The sequence below is a fragment of the Dunckerocampus dactyliophorus genome, chromosome 17, assembly GCF_027744805.1.
Source record: "Dunckerocampus dactyliophorus isolate RoL2022-P2 chromosome 17, RoL_Ddac_1.1, whole genome shotgun sequence".
NCBI lineage: Eukaryota > Metazoa > Chordata > Actinopteri > Syngnathiformes > Syngnathidae > Dunckerocampus > Dunckerocampus dactyliophorus.
In genome coordinates, this window is record NC_072835.1 from 13035678 (window position 1) to 13050808 (window position 15131).

The 15131-nt window shown below is 40.3% G+C and overlaps 1 protein-coding gene across 3 annotated transcripts in view; it reads right to left on the reverse strand.

The window, feature by feature from the left end:
• rai14 (retinoic acid induced 14) overlaps positions 1-15131 on the reverse strand; it is a 33225-nt gene that overhangs the window by 17058 nt on the left and 1036 nt on the right. For all 3 annotated transcript variants that reach the window (XM_054758297.1, XM_054758298.1, XM_054758296.1), the window contains exon 2: positions 12698-12771. In XM_054758297.1, the coding sequence (XP_054614272.1) occupies positions 12698-12733 (36 nt within the window). In that variant the 5' untranslated portion in view covers positions 12734-12771. The remainder of the gene's footprint in view (positions 1-12697; positions 12772-15131) is intronic.

Genomic DNA, 15131 nt, shown 5'->3' on the forward strand with positions numbered 1-15131 from the left:
GTTATACTGTACACCGGAAACTTAACAACCCCAAGCAGGATAAAACCACACATGGATACAAGAGTGACTATTTGTCATTTTCAGTTAGAAAGAGGCTCTTCTTCGTCCTCCAATAAATGCCTTGCTGGCAACCATTTCACTGACTCCCTTCAAAGGCTTTTACCTCATGTGAACCTAAAATTCCTCTCCACAATAAATACTACCATATGCTTCCCGATCAAGTAGAGATATTTGCAGAATACCTCTTGTTTCAATGTCGGCTGTCGTTAATCACATTGACTTTTAAAACAGACAAACCGGTCTGACAACAAATACTCCTTACTTTGTATGCTTTGCCTTTTGTAAAATTGACTTTCTCGGATGTTAATTTATCCACACATACTGCATCCATTAAGGGAACCGTATATTGCTTTATTCCCACTTGTAGCTAATAGGAACTGCTGTGATGTGCAGTTGATTTATTATTTTTGACTGTTTTACATTTTAAAAACAGTTGAGTGCAGCTGTATCAATAGGATTTCTTAAAACAAAACTAAGTAACATATTTTTTATCTGAGTTTAATTGTAGAAAACTGCAGGTCATTCTGTCAAGCTGATGTAAATGTCATCTGCAAAATGATGATTGTTTTTTTTTTTTTTTTTTTTTTTGCATCACCTAATTTGTGAATTTGGCCAGAGTTGAAAGACATTCTCCCGAGCAGTAATCGGTTTGGTAAATGTGCACATTTTTTTTGTTATTATGTTGATGAGAATCAGGCTACACGCAGGGCTCCATGCACAAAATAGGGCAACATTATTTTAGTTGTTGAAAGTTTTGGAAAGACAACAATCGATTGTTGCTGATTCTGGTGAACAGTGTTGCTAAAGTTGATGTTAGCTGTTAAAGTGTAAGACCAAATGAAGTAAAAGATACCTGCATTAAAACAGGATGTTTGGGGGAAACACCCAAGCCTTGTTAAATGGTTAAACAAAAGTGAAGGGCCGTCAGGAATAGAGCAGCACGGCGCTGATACCGTTACACGACATTGTCATGGACAGGTTTAAGTGGAGCGGAATGCGCTGCTCCACTTTCAGGCCAGTCTAGTGTCGTCGCGGGGAGGCTGATGAAATAATCATGCGCTTGCAAGCCTGAGTCAGCCTCTGCAAAAAGTGAACAAAGTGGTACAACACAAAAATAATGTCCTACTTCAGTGTAGTCGGGGTATTAAAATTCCCCAAACAGAAATGTCGTAGGCCTTTTCTTCTTTTCAAATGCAACAAGTCAATGATTCACTCCGAACAATTTTAACCAAAAAGGCATTGATAGTGTGTGATCATGCTGAGCTGAGCACCGTTTATTTCCCTCTCGGGATTAATAAAGTGTATTTATCTATGACTTTTGTTTCAACATGAAGGTTGTACCCACTTTCCCTTGCACCGGCAGTGCGTCAGGGAACACTAACCCTGCAATGATACTGTATACGTCATTCTTCCTCTGTGTGTATAACTAGGAAATGAAATGCTCCTCACTTCCCTTCAAACTTTCGGTAGGAGTTTAAGAACCCACCTGGGGCCCTCCCTGAGTCTTTCAGTTGACATTTGGGTGTGGACACTGTTGTAGCCCTGTTTTTAGCCAGACGCTCATTAAGACACACTGAGAGTTTGCTGATAACACTAAGAGTTTCCTGTTTGTCCAGGCCAGAGGCTGGCGACATGGGGACAAGAGAGTAAAGGAGCTGAAGAGGTAGGGAAGCAAGGAAGGAAGAGACAAATTGGAAAAGGAATGCAGAGAGATAAAAAGAAACTTCGTCAAAAAATAAATAATATCCGGAGGTGTTTTTTTTTTTACCTCTAACTTCAAATGTTCAAAGCGTTATCACAGGTTTATATTAAATTGCAAAGAAAACACACACACTGGCCAAGTGGCCGTGGGTGTTTGTTTGCCTACTGGTTTTTGCTCAAACATGTCTGCTAAGAGGGATTTCTCTTTCTTTGAACTTCCTCTACTCCATGAAGGAAAAACAAACTGACCTGGAAACAGTACTTCCTACGTCACATACAGTGTTTTTGTATGGCAAGTGAGTGCAGATGGAGCTGGACACAACAACATTTACTTACCAAAGATCTCCACGTTTCCCCTCAAAATATACGTTAAGCTGTTTTTGTTGATCTGAAGATAAAGAGGTGTTGAGGTGGAACAGTTAGGGATCTTTGGAGCTTATTGATTTAGTTCCACAAGCTGTAGAAGGGAAGTGTTCTACTACCTGCTTTGTTTCTTCATTGATTGATGAATAGACAACATTTGGGAACTCTGAAAATGTTTTCCCAGGATATTTAACAAAAACGGGACTCTGCGAGCATACCAGATACAGGACAAAGTACTGTTAAAAACTAATCTGTGGTTCAAGAATTCCTTGAAATCTAGCTTGGAATTGCTCCGGGTTGGGGGGCTTCATGCTTCATGCGACGCTACTAAAGCTTTCCTCAACTAGCTTAATCGCTGGGTACACTTGAAACAAATACCACAGCCAAATAACAGGAGTTGCCACTAAGTAGTTGTAGTTCACAGTAGTTCATTATATTTTTTACATACAGTCATTAAACGGTTAACTTCTGAGCCCATTTGAACTTCATTGCTAACCAAAACAGCAAAACCTACCAAGGCATGTAAGCAAATTATAGTGTGGAGTCTTAACAGATGCCACTCGGATGTTGTACGGCACACCTCCTACTGTAAACATAGAGAATATACATTTATTTTGTATATTTATAAATATGAGTATTATGTACATGTATATCAAAGGTGCACACACTTGCAGTTACCTGCGAGTTACAAGTAGCCTACCTCTTACTATAAAACTATATAACATAAACTCTAACAAGAAAACTTTCAAACTACTATACTAACTACTAATGATTCAGATTTCACATTCACAGTTTTAAAGTTTACAGGTCATCAAAATTGTTTATATCATTCAATAATAAAAGGTTTCAAGCAATGGGCACATTTTCCAATTAATCATGAAATAATAGTTTCACAAACAAAAGTGTTGAAAACATGTTTTTCTATAGTGGCGTTCACAAGCCGCTAAGTAAACGGTTAACTTCTGTTCTGTATATGGGCATCTTTCCGCTGAGATTGCTTGTCTGTAATCGTGATAATAAAAATGAAAGTTGCATTTCCGTGTGTCGTTTGAGACATCTGTTAACCACTTCATTTGCCGCGGAGGCGCAACAGCAAATCAGGAGGGGCGCTTAATGTCAGCTGACTGATGTCATATGACATCTACGTAGTGACGTTTATGACGTGGGTGACACGCGCGATCGACCCACACTACCTTGATGTAATGGAAGGAGTTCCCTGCACGATACTAAAGATGATTACTCCACTCCACTATTACACAATGTTGTGTGGGCGTCCAGTTTTATGTTCTCGGAAGCAGACTGACCTCGTAGTTTACAATAATTGTCTTTGTTTGACAGCGTGTGAGACGGACAGGAAGGCAGATGACAGCATGCGCGCACGTACAGAAGAATAAAAGGAACAGGAACAGTAACGGAAAGACAAGAGATTGACGTGTTTACAATATCTCTGGCCTTTGATCGGCCGTGGGCCGTAACAGCAAAGTCCTTATCTGCAACAAAGCAGATGTCCTCAAATACCCTCAAACAATACATCTCTTATTTTTTCAGCGCAGGGACAAAAGAGCTTACTCCACTTCATTGGGCAAACAGACATGAACGTAAGAAAAACACAGACACACTATGATTTACTGGAATCTTAATCTAGACGCTCATAATGACCAATAATGATCTGCACTCCACATTTAGGAATGTATAGGAATGAAAACAATAACATCTGTCCAAACGCCACATGTGTATGTAAACAGCTTTTAACACAATAAAAAATAAAATACTACACATTTGAAAAGTTGGGTTTGGTGGTCTTCCACGCAAAACCGCTCACTATTTTCAAGCACCCAAACCTAACAAGTGGAGCAGTTCCAGGAACAATAAGCCCTCTCACTCAAGCCTATTGTCCTCATTCTAACCTTAAGGCAAACATCATAAATCCTGCCATGTTTCTCATTGTATTGCTGTAACTATGATTTGCAACAATACATTTTGACAAAAAAGAGAAGTTAAAGGCTGTGTTTAAAAACAGAAAATTATAGCAGATGTCCGGCACAGAGGCTTCAAATCAAGGTCTCCTTGGGTTAAAAATAGGTGTCATGCAACGCTTCCTTAGGACACAAATAGCCTTTCTCACCCTATAAATAAAACACTGCTGAACTTGGTAATGAATGAAGCAGCTTTATTAAGAAGTGCCACTGACGAAACTACGTGAGTCTGCCAGAAAAAGCAGTCTCATTTCGGTCACAAACAGGAAGTAGGCTTCATTTGGCTACTTAACACAACATATATCTGTCATTTTCAATGCGTAAATCTTCAAAATTGGCAAGCATAAAGCAACAAATCAAAGCAGCGTCAGTCCAAACATGTCCCCCATGAAGGAAATTTCACTTTTTTTTTTTTCAGGTGAACTGAGACTATAACCCTCTAGTCATCCACCTCCTGGACTGATATATTGTTCCAGTAAGTCACGAACAGCCAAGCCAAACAATCTGAAAAGCAGGAAGCTTGACTGTTTCTCTGATTCCTGTTGAGGGGATATTCTCATTTTCCTCAACATGATCATTATTACTTTCATTTATGATCCTCATGGCATCGTCTTTGCTTGAGTTCACTTCGCTTGACTTGCCTTCAGTCACTTTATCAGCTTCTGGCTATCTCGTGAGATTACCATATCTCGCTGTATGACTTCATGATGTCCGACTTGTGAGTCATGCTCGTGCAATTAAACTTTATCAAAGACCAGTGGACTTTTAAACCAGACACTTTTAAACCAGACAAACGCCTTGCATAACCAAGAGGGACGGGCATGATTTATCGCTAATCGATTACGAATGGGCCTAAAAAGTTATGGTTAGTCAAAAGCCTCTTTCACACAGTGATCCCGCAAAATTGGCGTATCAGAGTAGTGCATTTATTCATCACACTGACACGTTCATGTTTAACACAGCAACACAGAATCCTGCTGTCAGATCATTCTGGGTTTGTTGTGACAGTGACAGTCGCTTTCAATACAGCAGGACAGTAAAAGTGACACTCAGATTGAGACATCAGAGCAGGATATGCTTTCACACTGACGCAGTCCCCGGCTGTTATGGCTGGGACAAAACTGCCAGGAAAAACTCGCACTCTGCCAAACGTACCATACTTCACACCAACAGCACAGCACATTTGGCTAAGTGTTATAGAATGACTGTAATACAATCCCTTCTCTCATGTTTTTAATGATAACAACACGTCTATAAAATACTAATAAATACAACAACTCAAAACAATCCAGAAAGTCAAACCTGACGTGCGCTTGGTCATCCGTGACTATATTCAAGAAGTTCTACTGAAATAATGCAAGCACTCCTCTTGTAAGTGATTCATGACAGCTGCTACCTTGCACAAAATAAATAATCAGAACAGTCGACTATTCGGCAATTTGATTCGAAGGAGTCTTATTCAACTATCAATCTCGCTGTGGAATCATATACAAATGTCATGTGATCAAGATTGTACCATTCTGACTACATGGGGGGTGGCCACAACTGCTGCTGAGCATACATTTTTACAAAGAGTGTTTTTGTTTTTGTTATAAATAGCTTATTTTGATACAAAACAGCCTAATTTGTGCTAATAAAGAATTTAAAATGAGGTGTGTGTTTAACAGAAGTCCTATACCCACCGTGCATTAATAAAACCATTAATAATCACCCGTTTCAAGTGGCACTATCCAAAGGAACAGAGGTAAGCGCTAGCTTTGAACGCTAGGAATACCATCAACATCTACGGACGTTGTGGCCCATAACGGCTACAAAAAAAATTGTATTTTGAAAAGGTTAAATATGGCTCCTGTACAGTAAGTGAAGTGTAACTTGTGTAAGCAGGTTCTTTCACATCATGCGGCAACAACCAACATCACTGGATCCACAACTTCATTTTATATCCCGACAGTGAATTTTAAGGCAAGAAATTAGGCTGCGAACTGAGAGTTTGGGCAAGTTGTTGTTTTTCAAGCCATGGTGTTCCTATTTTATGGGCACTTTTCGGATGTGTGCCAACAGCAACCTGTTGCCGGTTTTGTTCATTTTCCCTTCTGTGTCGCTCAAGAAACGAATGTACTGTTGTTGCACATCTACGATGTTTATTTGTTTATCTAAATTTGTTTGCCTTTTTCTTTGAGGGTGAAAAAAGTCCCAAATGGGATCTGTTTATTTGTCAGGATCGCCATGAGCAGCAAAAAAAAAAAAAACAACATTCATTTTCAATTCAGACGACTTTGGCCAAAATCTAAAATCGAATATGAAAAATCCTTAGCTGAAGACAGCCTTAATCAGAATGATTCCAAATAAGACTTGAAATAATCCACAAAGGCAAGGTAATTGCAATAAAACAGCAGTTTACTCGCTAAAGATTAGTACTTCATTTAATAATTGTCTTGATCAATTTAAGTTGGTTTTTTTTGGGAGGCGTGGAGATATAAGGTAGAGACACATGATTTGCATGCTCGCTTTCTCGCCAACTTTTTCATAATGTGGTTTCTGGCAGCATGTTTGGGTTCACATGTACAGGCGATAAGGAATAACTGGAATAGAGATCCCCTTTCCAGCTTTAATTGGATCCATGTTTATACCTTAAGCTATTTTGCTGCTGCTGCCGACTTCTGATGGATTCAATGGCAGTTTTCTTTTTAAAGAAGTACATTAAGGGAGAGCGAGCGTGGTGGCTGTTTTGCGATTATTAGCTAACTAGCTGTGACGATCAGCACAGACTAAGGTTGGGTTTACACTACACTTTGAGTGACACAATTCAGATTTCCATTCAAATCACAATATCTGCCAATGGGTCAGACAGCTTGCTTATGTCTGAATGAGGCCTTTTTTTTTTTTTTGCTGTCTCTTGCTTAGATTTGTCAACACAGACACCCACCCATCCTCCCCCAGATTAACAAGGATCTTTCCCTGAGGCTTTACTGTCACTCCCAGTATTAATACCCTTTTGCTGCAGTGGCCAGAATAAACTCAAACTGGCCAAATCAAGTCCGACAGGGCCGAATAAAACACACCCTACGAGAGGGAGGTGATTCAGCTGAATAAGAAATCATCTCCAACTGAAGGATTTAGGCGCCATCAAGTTAGGATCTAAATCTTTTCGCAGCTTCCAAATAGAATTTGATTGATATCGTCCATGTTTCCCAAAATGTGCTATCATATGTTAAAGCTGGTGCACAAGGCGTTCTTTAGAAATGTTTTCAGATGATCAGCATGTGACCGAGTGCCTTGGCTGCAGCCCCGCTTTATTTAACACAGCAGACACATTCCATTACGCCTCCTGATATGATAAGGAGGTCTCCATTCCTGCAATATTTACACAGCTAAAATTAGATCATATGCATACGTTGTGGAACACAAATACAGCCCCCAAAAAAAGATCTCCAGCGTCATCCGGGTTAATTTAATGGCGGCATGGAACAGCTGTGCGGAGTGAGAGGAGACGGTGTAATCCGTGCATCAATTAGATAAGGGAGGGTGTGTATGTGTGTCTGCGCTTGCATTGTAGATACTAAGTACATAGATGCTTGTGTGTGCGTGCGTGTGTGTGGGTTAATCCTTCCTCGTCTAGCAGCTGGGTGAGCAGTTTTAAGTAGTGACAATACTAAGGGCTGCGTGAAGCATCCATTGTCAACAATAGAATACACGGACAATACCAAGGCTGCATAATATTACTGTGAAAACGCATTTGTGTGCATAACAGCTAATTGTAGAAGGAATGAAAAGATACGAGACCACGGCCTACTCTATTCTTGCAAGCTATTATTTCAGTATCCAATTAAAAACAGTGTCAGTAATACAGATTGCTACTGAAGCACTGCTAATTATGCAGTGTCACTGATATTGTTCCATCCTTTTCATTGAAGGTCTTTTTGATGATGTTCTAACAGCAATATGTGTCCCTAGAGCCTGTTTATGAGCACCAAACATGAGAAAAATGTAGCACCTCCCTGACTTATTTGCTCCACTTTTGAGAGAACCTGTCACTTTTCCGGCTTTTCATGACGTCATGAAAGAAAAACCTCCTTCCTCATTGACATGATAGCTAGATGTATAAGACTGCCACTTCAGGCTTCGCTACACACATTAAAAAAAACACTCTCTGGAGCTCTACCAACAATCCGTCAGTCTGCTAAGGATGCGGGAGCTGTAAGTTTGATAATTTGGTTTTTCTTCAGCAAATAGGCTGAACTAGCATGATGTTGCTGTTAAAACGTGATGCAGTGTTCGGACTGTAGCTACGCTAGTGTTGCCAACGTTTGTGTCCTCCTGTTCCACTCCTAAATGTAAAGTTGCTGTATGTGATATATGGCGTCTATTACGTCGGGCAAATGCAGAGATACAGTGTATATGTAAAAAGTGGATAAAGTGCACGGGCCGCACGGTGGCCGAGTGGTTAGCAAGTTGGCCACATAAGAAGACCTGGGTTCGAATCTCCACTTGGGCATCTCTGTGTGGAGTTTGCATGTTCTCCCCGTGCCCGTGCGTGCGTGGGTTTTCTCCGGGTACTCCGGTTTCCTCCCACATCCCCCCAAAAAAACATGCATGTTAGGTTAACTGGCAACTCTAAATTGTCCATAGGTATGAATGTGAGCATGAATGATTGTCTATGTGAATCTACAGTATACGTGCCCTGCAATTGACTCGAAGTCAGCTGGGATAGGCTGCATACCCCCGCGACGCTAATGAGGACAAGCGGCATAGAAAATAGATGGATGGATAAAGTGCACAACAGCTTCTTGGAGACACACACTCTGTCGGAGCTAGGTGTGGACAAACACAGCTCATTAGCATTAAAGTGCTCATGACACCAAAACGCATGTTATTCATGTTATGTCCACCCTGAAAAATAACACTGAAAGGCATATTTCCTGTGTTAGATGTGTGCTCGAATATTGAATTTTTTTTTTTTTTTCGACCACTTCTTCCGAGTCTCGAGGAGGCGGAGCAATTGATGTGTATAGCGGACAGTCCCACCCAGAAGTTCTCGTTCACTACAATGCATTTTCTATTATTATTCTCCAGGTCTCGGTGAATTTCAGTTTTTTCTTATATATTTTTTATATTATGCCCGCTCGTTCTGTTGAAGGCTTTTGCGGGAACACTCGAGGAGACAGAATAAGCTTATTCGCATTTCTAACCATTCACCATTCACCTCGTCAGATGATCAGCAAACTTTGTGGGACAAATGTTTCAATACTGCCCGGCAGATGGAAATAAAAAGTCAAAAACCCACATGACGTTCAACGGTGGAAAAGCGCACCAAGGTGGCAGTAAGTCATGTGTCAAAATCACCACTTCATTTCTTTCCTATTTCATAGTTTATTTATCTATGACAGCAGTATGGCAAAAATGTTTTATTATTAAGTATTAAGTGAGTACTTTCATTTTATTATTGTCTTTTTCTAACTTTTTTTGGTGTCATGAGCACTTTAAAGCGACACAGACACATACAAAACGGCGTGTTCCCAGTAGGGCTTCCAAAAAAGCACTTTGGAGTCAAAGTGACACTTGCAATACTCTATTGTGGGATATCTGAGACCTATGTGAAATAATAATAGTAATATGGGACTTTTAATAACAGGGGAAGTTAACACTAAAAAAGAATTTGCCATGTCCTGGAAGCAAAGTGAAACAAATCTTGATAGAGAAAGAAATTAGGTTTGTTTTAAATAAAGGGCTGGCTTTGAGGGGGTAGAACATTCCTGTGTACACTGTCACTGACAAACAAAACCTAAAATAGAATCAAGGCGGTATTTTAATTCTATTGTGGTTGCTTCATGGTTACTATGAGGGGCAATGGAATGGCTTTTGGCTCGGAGGATTAAACAAGCTCTTTTCTATATGACTTAATGATGGTCGTTTGTTTTAATCAAAGCACGCTGACAGATTAGTTGTGTATGGAAAAAAATACTTTACATTGCTTTGTTTCATAGGAAAAACAAAAGATCAACAATCAAAGTGTTAAATTGTACGTGGGAGTGAAGTTCTGCGAAGGCACGCAGCTTGGCTTCGTGTTTCTAAGCAACATTCACATCCCCTGCTCGTCTTTTTCTTCTCTCAGCGCCGCCTACAACTGGCTGCTGGAGTTGATGGACACTGAGCAATGCATCCACATCAGACAATGTACAACTCTTACACTATTTCCCATGCATTCATTTATTTGTGGCAGACAGTCATGATAGATTTGATTCTTTTTTTTTTTTTTTTGCCGCTACCTGTTATAATAATGGGACTGTCTGTGTAGTCTGTCCGTCGTTACAACTCCGCACAGTAGACGGCATCGTAACTCTGCTTCCTAACACACCTCATACGCACCACATACATGTTCACCGGCTGTCATGCGGTACTTACACACAATTGACTTGGTCACATTTTGTAATGCATCTGTTCATCAATATGGTGAGAAATTGGATATACGATAATGTGTACATCATCTTTAAAATCAGCACACACCCACATGGAACCCAGGAAACATCACAAATGTCAATTATCGCCCGTGCATGTTACAAGGCACACGCATGAGATAAACATCAAATAATGGCATACATTTCTTATGACACAAACCAAATAGCTCAATTTTACTCGTCTACACACACACACACACACAGAGCCTGACTTTTTGAAAATCTCTACTCTGGCTGGAGTTTTCCAAAAGCTGTGTTTTTTAGGACAAAATCCCACCTTTGTACATAGACGGGAGGCTAAAATGTCAAAATATTTGTATTCACATGGTTGGGAAACAGTGTAAACTTAGTGTAAATACAGATTTTGGAGCTGGTAAAAGGTGAAGGTGGACAAGCCGTAAGAGGCTTGCAGCTCAACCCTCAACGCGACATTTTTTTCTGCACAATGGACGTCATTGTTCTCCTCCCACATAGCAGGCTGATTTTTCAATGATTTACATGCCCAGCCAACATCTCATCTTAGCAACAAATACCATGAGCATTTGTCATGTTTTATATCAATTATAGGCTCCAATTGACCAATATATTTTAACAATCATGGGAATGTTCTATGCTCTTTCCTACCTGAAATCATCCATTGACTGATCAATGACTTCCTGTTTGTGATTGTGACTGATTAAGATTACGATGAACGACTGCCAAAAATCACGTGACTGGCATGAAAATGGTCCTGAACATTGTTGTACTATGGAACCTGCAGTGGTTTATTTTCAGTATCAGAATGTCTCTACTCTTAAAGGGCTCATATTATATCATTTTTCACCAAAAGTAAGTCTCAAAGGTCCTACAATGGTGGATTAGAAGCGTGTTCTAGCCTTGATGCTGGAATTTAGACAGTTTAAATTGCTTTTAGTAAGCCCTACTGAGCTGTAATGCTAATGAGCTGTGTTTGTCCACACCTGTCTCCAACAGGGTGTGTGTCTCCACTCCAAAAAGCTTTATCCTCTTGTTACATACAGTATGCACTGTAATTGCCCTTGTGTAACGTAATGGATGCCATATATCACATACAATTACATTATATTAAGGAGTGGAACTAAAGGCGAGTCAGAGGTGATATCATGTTCATAAAGAGGGACGTCATGAAACCACGCAACTTCAAACGCAACTGTTCGAGTGCCTCCTCTCTCAAAAGTGGAGCAGGAAGTGAGAGAGACGATATATTTTTCTCATGTTCTGTGCTCATTAAAGTCAAGTTTCATAATAGGGGTCCTTTAAATGACCCTGGCTGTACCGCAGATGGGTCTTAAAATGCTTGCCATGACTAAGTAAAAGCGGAAAAGTACTCCTCACAAGCTTCAAGAAGATGACTCTTCTCATTTGTATTGAAGCAAATCTCATCACTTTTGGTCCATCACGCACTGTAAACATCCTTCACTCCAATCCTCTACTTAAACACCCTCTTAAACCCCCATTAATCCAGGAACTTCCAGACTTTTCCTGTCTGGAGTTTGCCTCCGCTGTCATCACGGTGACAGCAGATGAGTCAGATGCATGTGGAGACGCCTCACTTCCTCTGCGTGTACAATATGTCAGGTAGAGACATTCATCCTCCCCAAAAAGATTGATTATTCATCTGCAGGATACAAAAATGCGCAACTGCACTGCTGCAGAATGATGGCCTTTGCTGGAATAACCTCAGCACTCCCACGCTGTGGCATACTCTTAAGTGACTCGCTATGAAAGAAAAGAAAATGTGGTTTCTGTGTGCACCGCTGTAACACCATAAATCATGGCTTTGCCAACCTTGTCTCTCAACCGTGACCTCATTTTTCAAGAGGTGCTACCCTTCTCATGGCACCCACAATTAAAGCTGTCAAACCATGCCATGCCAAACCGAGCTTTCCCATATGTTTTCTGTTTACAAAGGGGGGGTAAATGGATTACATGTTTATTATGATTCAAAACTTTTCGGGTTTATTTGTTTTTCTTTGCAAAATATCAATCATTTGCGGAGAGAGAGTCTGTGTTACAAATCATCTACAGCTGCTGAAGACATACACAGTCCCTCTCCACCATGCGAGGAGCACGCATTGTACGCACACTCACTGCTTAGTCACCAGCATGTGTTTTAGTACTTACATCAGTTTTCCTGAACTTGGCTTTAAGGCTCTTCATGTTCGGTCTAGTCCATGTAGTCGCTCACTCAGTCACGGCTGAAAGAAGGGGGAGAAAAACACAGATGTTGAAGCACTACAGTCATTTCTGGAGCATACTTTTAGTTACAGTTCATTTGGTAATGGTAATGGATATATTGGGTCGGAGATGCTGAAACAAAGTAACATTAGAGAACATCACGTAATTACATTTGCACAATTCAAAATAGATCACTGATGCGGTGATGAAAGAAAAGAAAAAAACTATATTCAAAATAAATAATATACAAAAATGTAAATTAAATGTTACAAAATTTAAAGTAAAGTATTTTTTTAATTTAAAAAACAGATGAAAGAAAAACTTCTAAATAAATAAATACAGGAGTAAAAAAAATAAAATAGCAAAAGAAAAGTGTAAGTCAAGGGTGTCCAAAGTGCATCCCCCGTCTTATCGTCTTTGGCACATAATAAAATTAAACCCCAAAAAACAGTAAAAATGGGAAAAACCGAGCAAAAAGGCACAATGTAAAGAGAAAACGCTGAAATGTTGATACCGATAACTAACAATAACTAAGAATGTCCCGATCCGATATTGATATCGGGCCGATATCAGCAAAACAAAAAAAAAAAGAATATCCAATTACATCGACCTGCATCTCAAATCTCCGATATTGGCACTCCGATACAAGGAGTCAATTCCAGCCTCCGCCCCAGCACCCCAAGCAAGGAGCAGGAGCGATGTCAGCCGTGTGGCAGTAAAAATACGTTGCAAGTGAGTGCAAGTCATGCACAAGTTTTCCGTGGTGGCACAGAACTGTGGAACTTTAACATGACGAACCTCGTCGTGAATATGAAGTGGCATCACATGGGAAACTCCCGTAGGACGGCAAAATGTCATTGGCTATACCAGAAAAGAGTGAGACCCTGTCGGTGGTGATCAATGTCGGGTTTTAAAGTTTCATTGAGCACCTCAAACCTTGCTATATTATGCCGAGCTACCACTACATTGTGGCCGAAACGATACACCACATGCATAAAGAAGTAAATGGCTGAGTTTTTCTCATACCTACTGTTGCTGACTATTGTTCTCTGTTTGAGTAATAAATATTCAAGGCTTCAAGGCTGCAATATCGATATCGTAAGTGAAAAAGTTCAAAGACATTGGGACATCCATAATAATAACACAAAACTTGGTGTAAGCCTGGTGGTGTAAGTGAGGTAAATCAACATTGTGCCATATTAATGTTTTAACTCTTTATGCGTAAACAGGAGCAAATGTGAGGTACCTTTCTGTTTCTGTATCCCCCTTGCAAGGAACAGGCTACTTTGAAACAAGACATACCACAGGCAATTCCAATTTAAACCTCAATGCAAATGGCTTCCAGCTTTGTATGGCTTCCGACGCCGATGTTTTAAATCATCACCGAACCTTCTGGGATGTCTGACTGCCTTAGTTCCCTCTCGCAAACGCCCTTTTCTTTCCATGGCCTGCTTAACCTCACCCGTGATTTACCTCCGAAATATTCCAGTGAGCATTCCAGCCATATAACGAGGCTACTTACTTCATTATGTTTCTTTGCAGGCTCTCCCGCAGCTCCTTGTATTTCAAGCATGCGAAGCAGTAGCTGTCTGTTCTCTGGAACATTCACTGTATTACAGCAGGGATTCCCAACCAGGGGTACCCGTACCCCTAGTGGTACGTGAGCAAATTGCAGGAGTACGTGGAAACATTTAATTCCCAAGATGAGAAGTAAATATTCTCGGCCATTTCATATTAAGCCTGACAAAAAAATGGAAAGTGTGTGGTAAAACTAGTTTCCACAGAAAGACAATAACCTGTGGCACAGCTGCGCCAAAATCATAACAGTTGTGTTACATTCCACTTTTGGAGAAGTATCACGTACGAGTGAGGGGGTACTCATATGAGGTATGATAAAATGGCCCTGGGGCTACACAAGATAAGAAAGATTGGGAAACACTGCTTTACAGTATCCATTGATGAACTTACCATTTAGATCATTTATTTATCATACTGTGGAACCTCTACGGTAAAGCTGAATGTACAATTCAGAATTTGACCCACATTTCCAGGCAAAATATGCATCTATAGTTGAGTGGAGTTCAAATTATTGTTGTCTATTGTCACGCATACAGTACGAGACTTCAGCTCAGTGAGAATCTTAACATTAAACTCCACAAGTTTGGCAACCAGGCATGGCAAAGAAGAAAAATGTGATGATAACCATAGAGCCGTAAATTCATCGTATTAAGATGTAGCGCTGAAAGTACCACACACTGTACGTGTCCGTCCAGGCTGCTCAGTACAGTGTAGCCAAGGTGACCATACGTTAAGATCAAGAAGATTTGAATGAACAGTGAGAGGATGAATGAACGGAGAGACTCTCCTCCCAGGCATATGC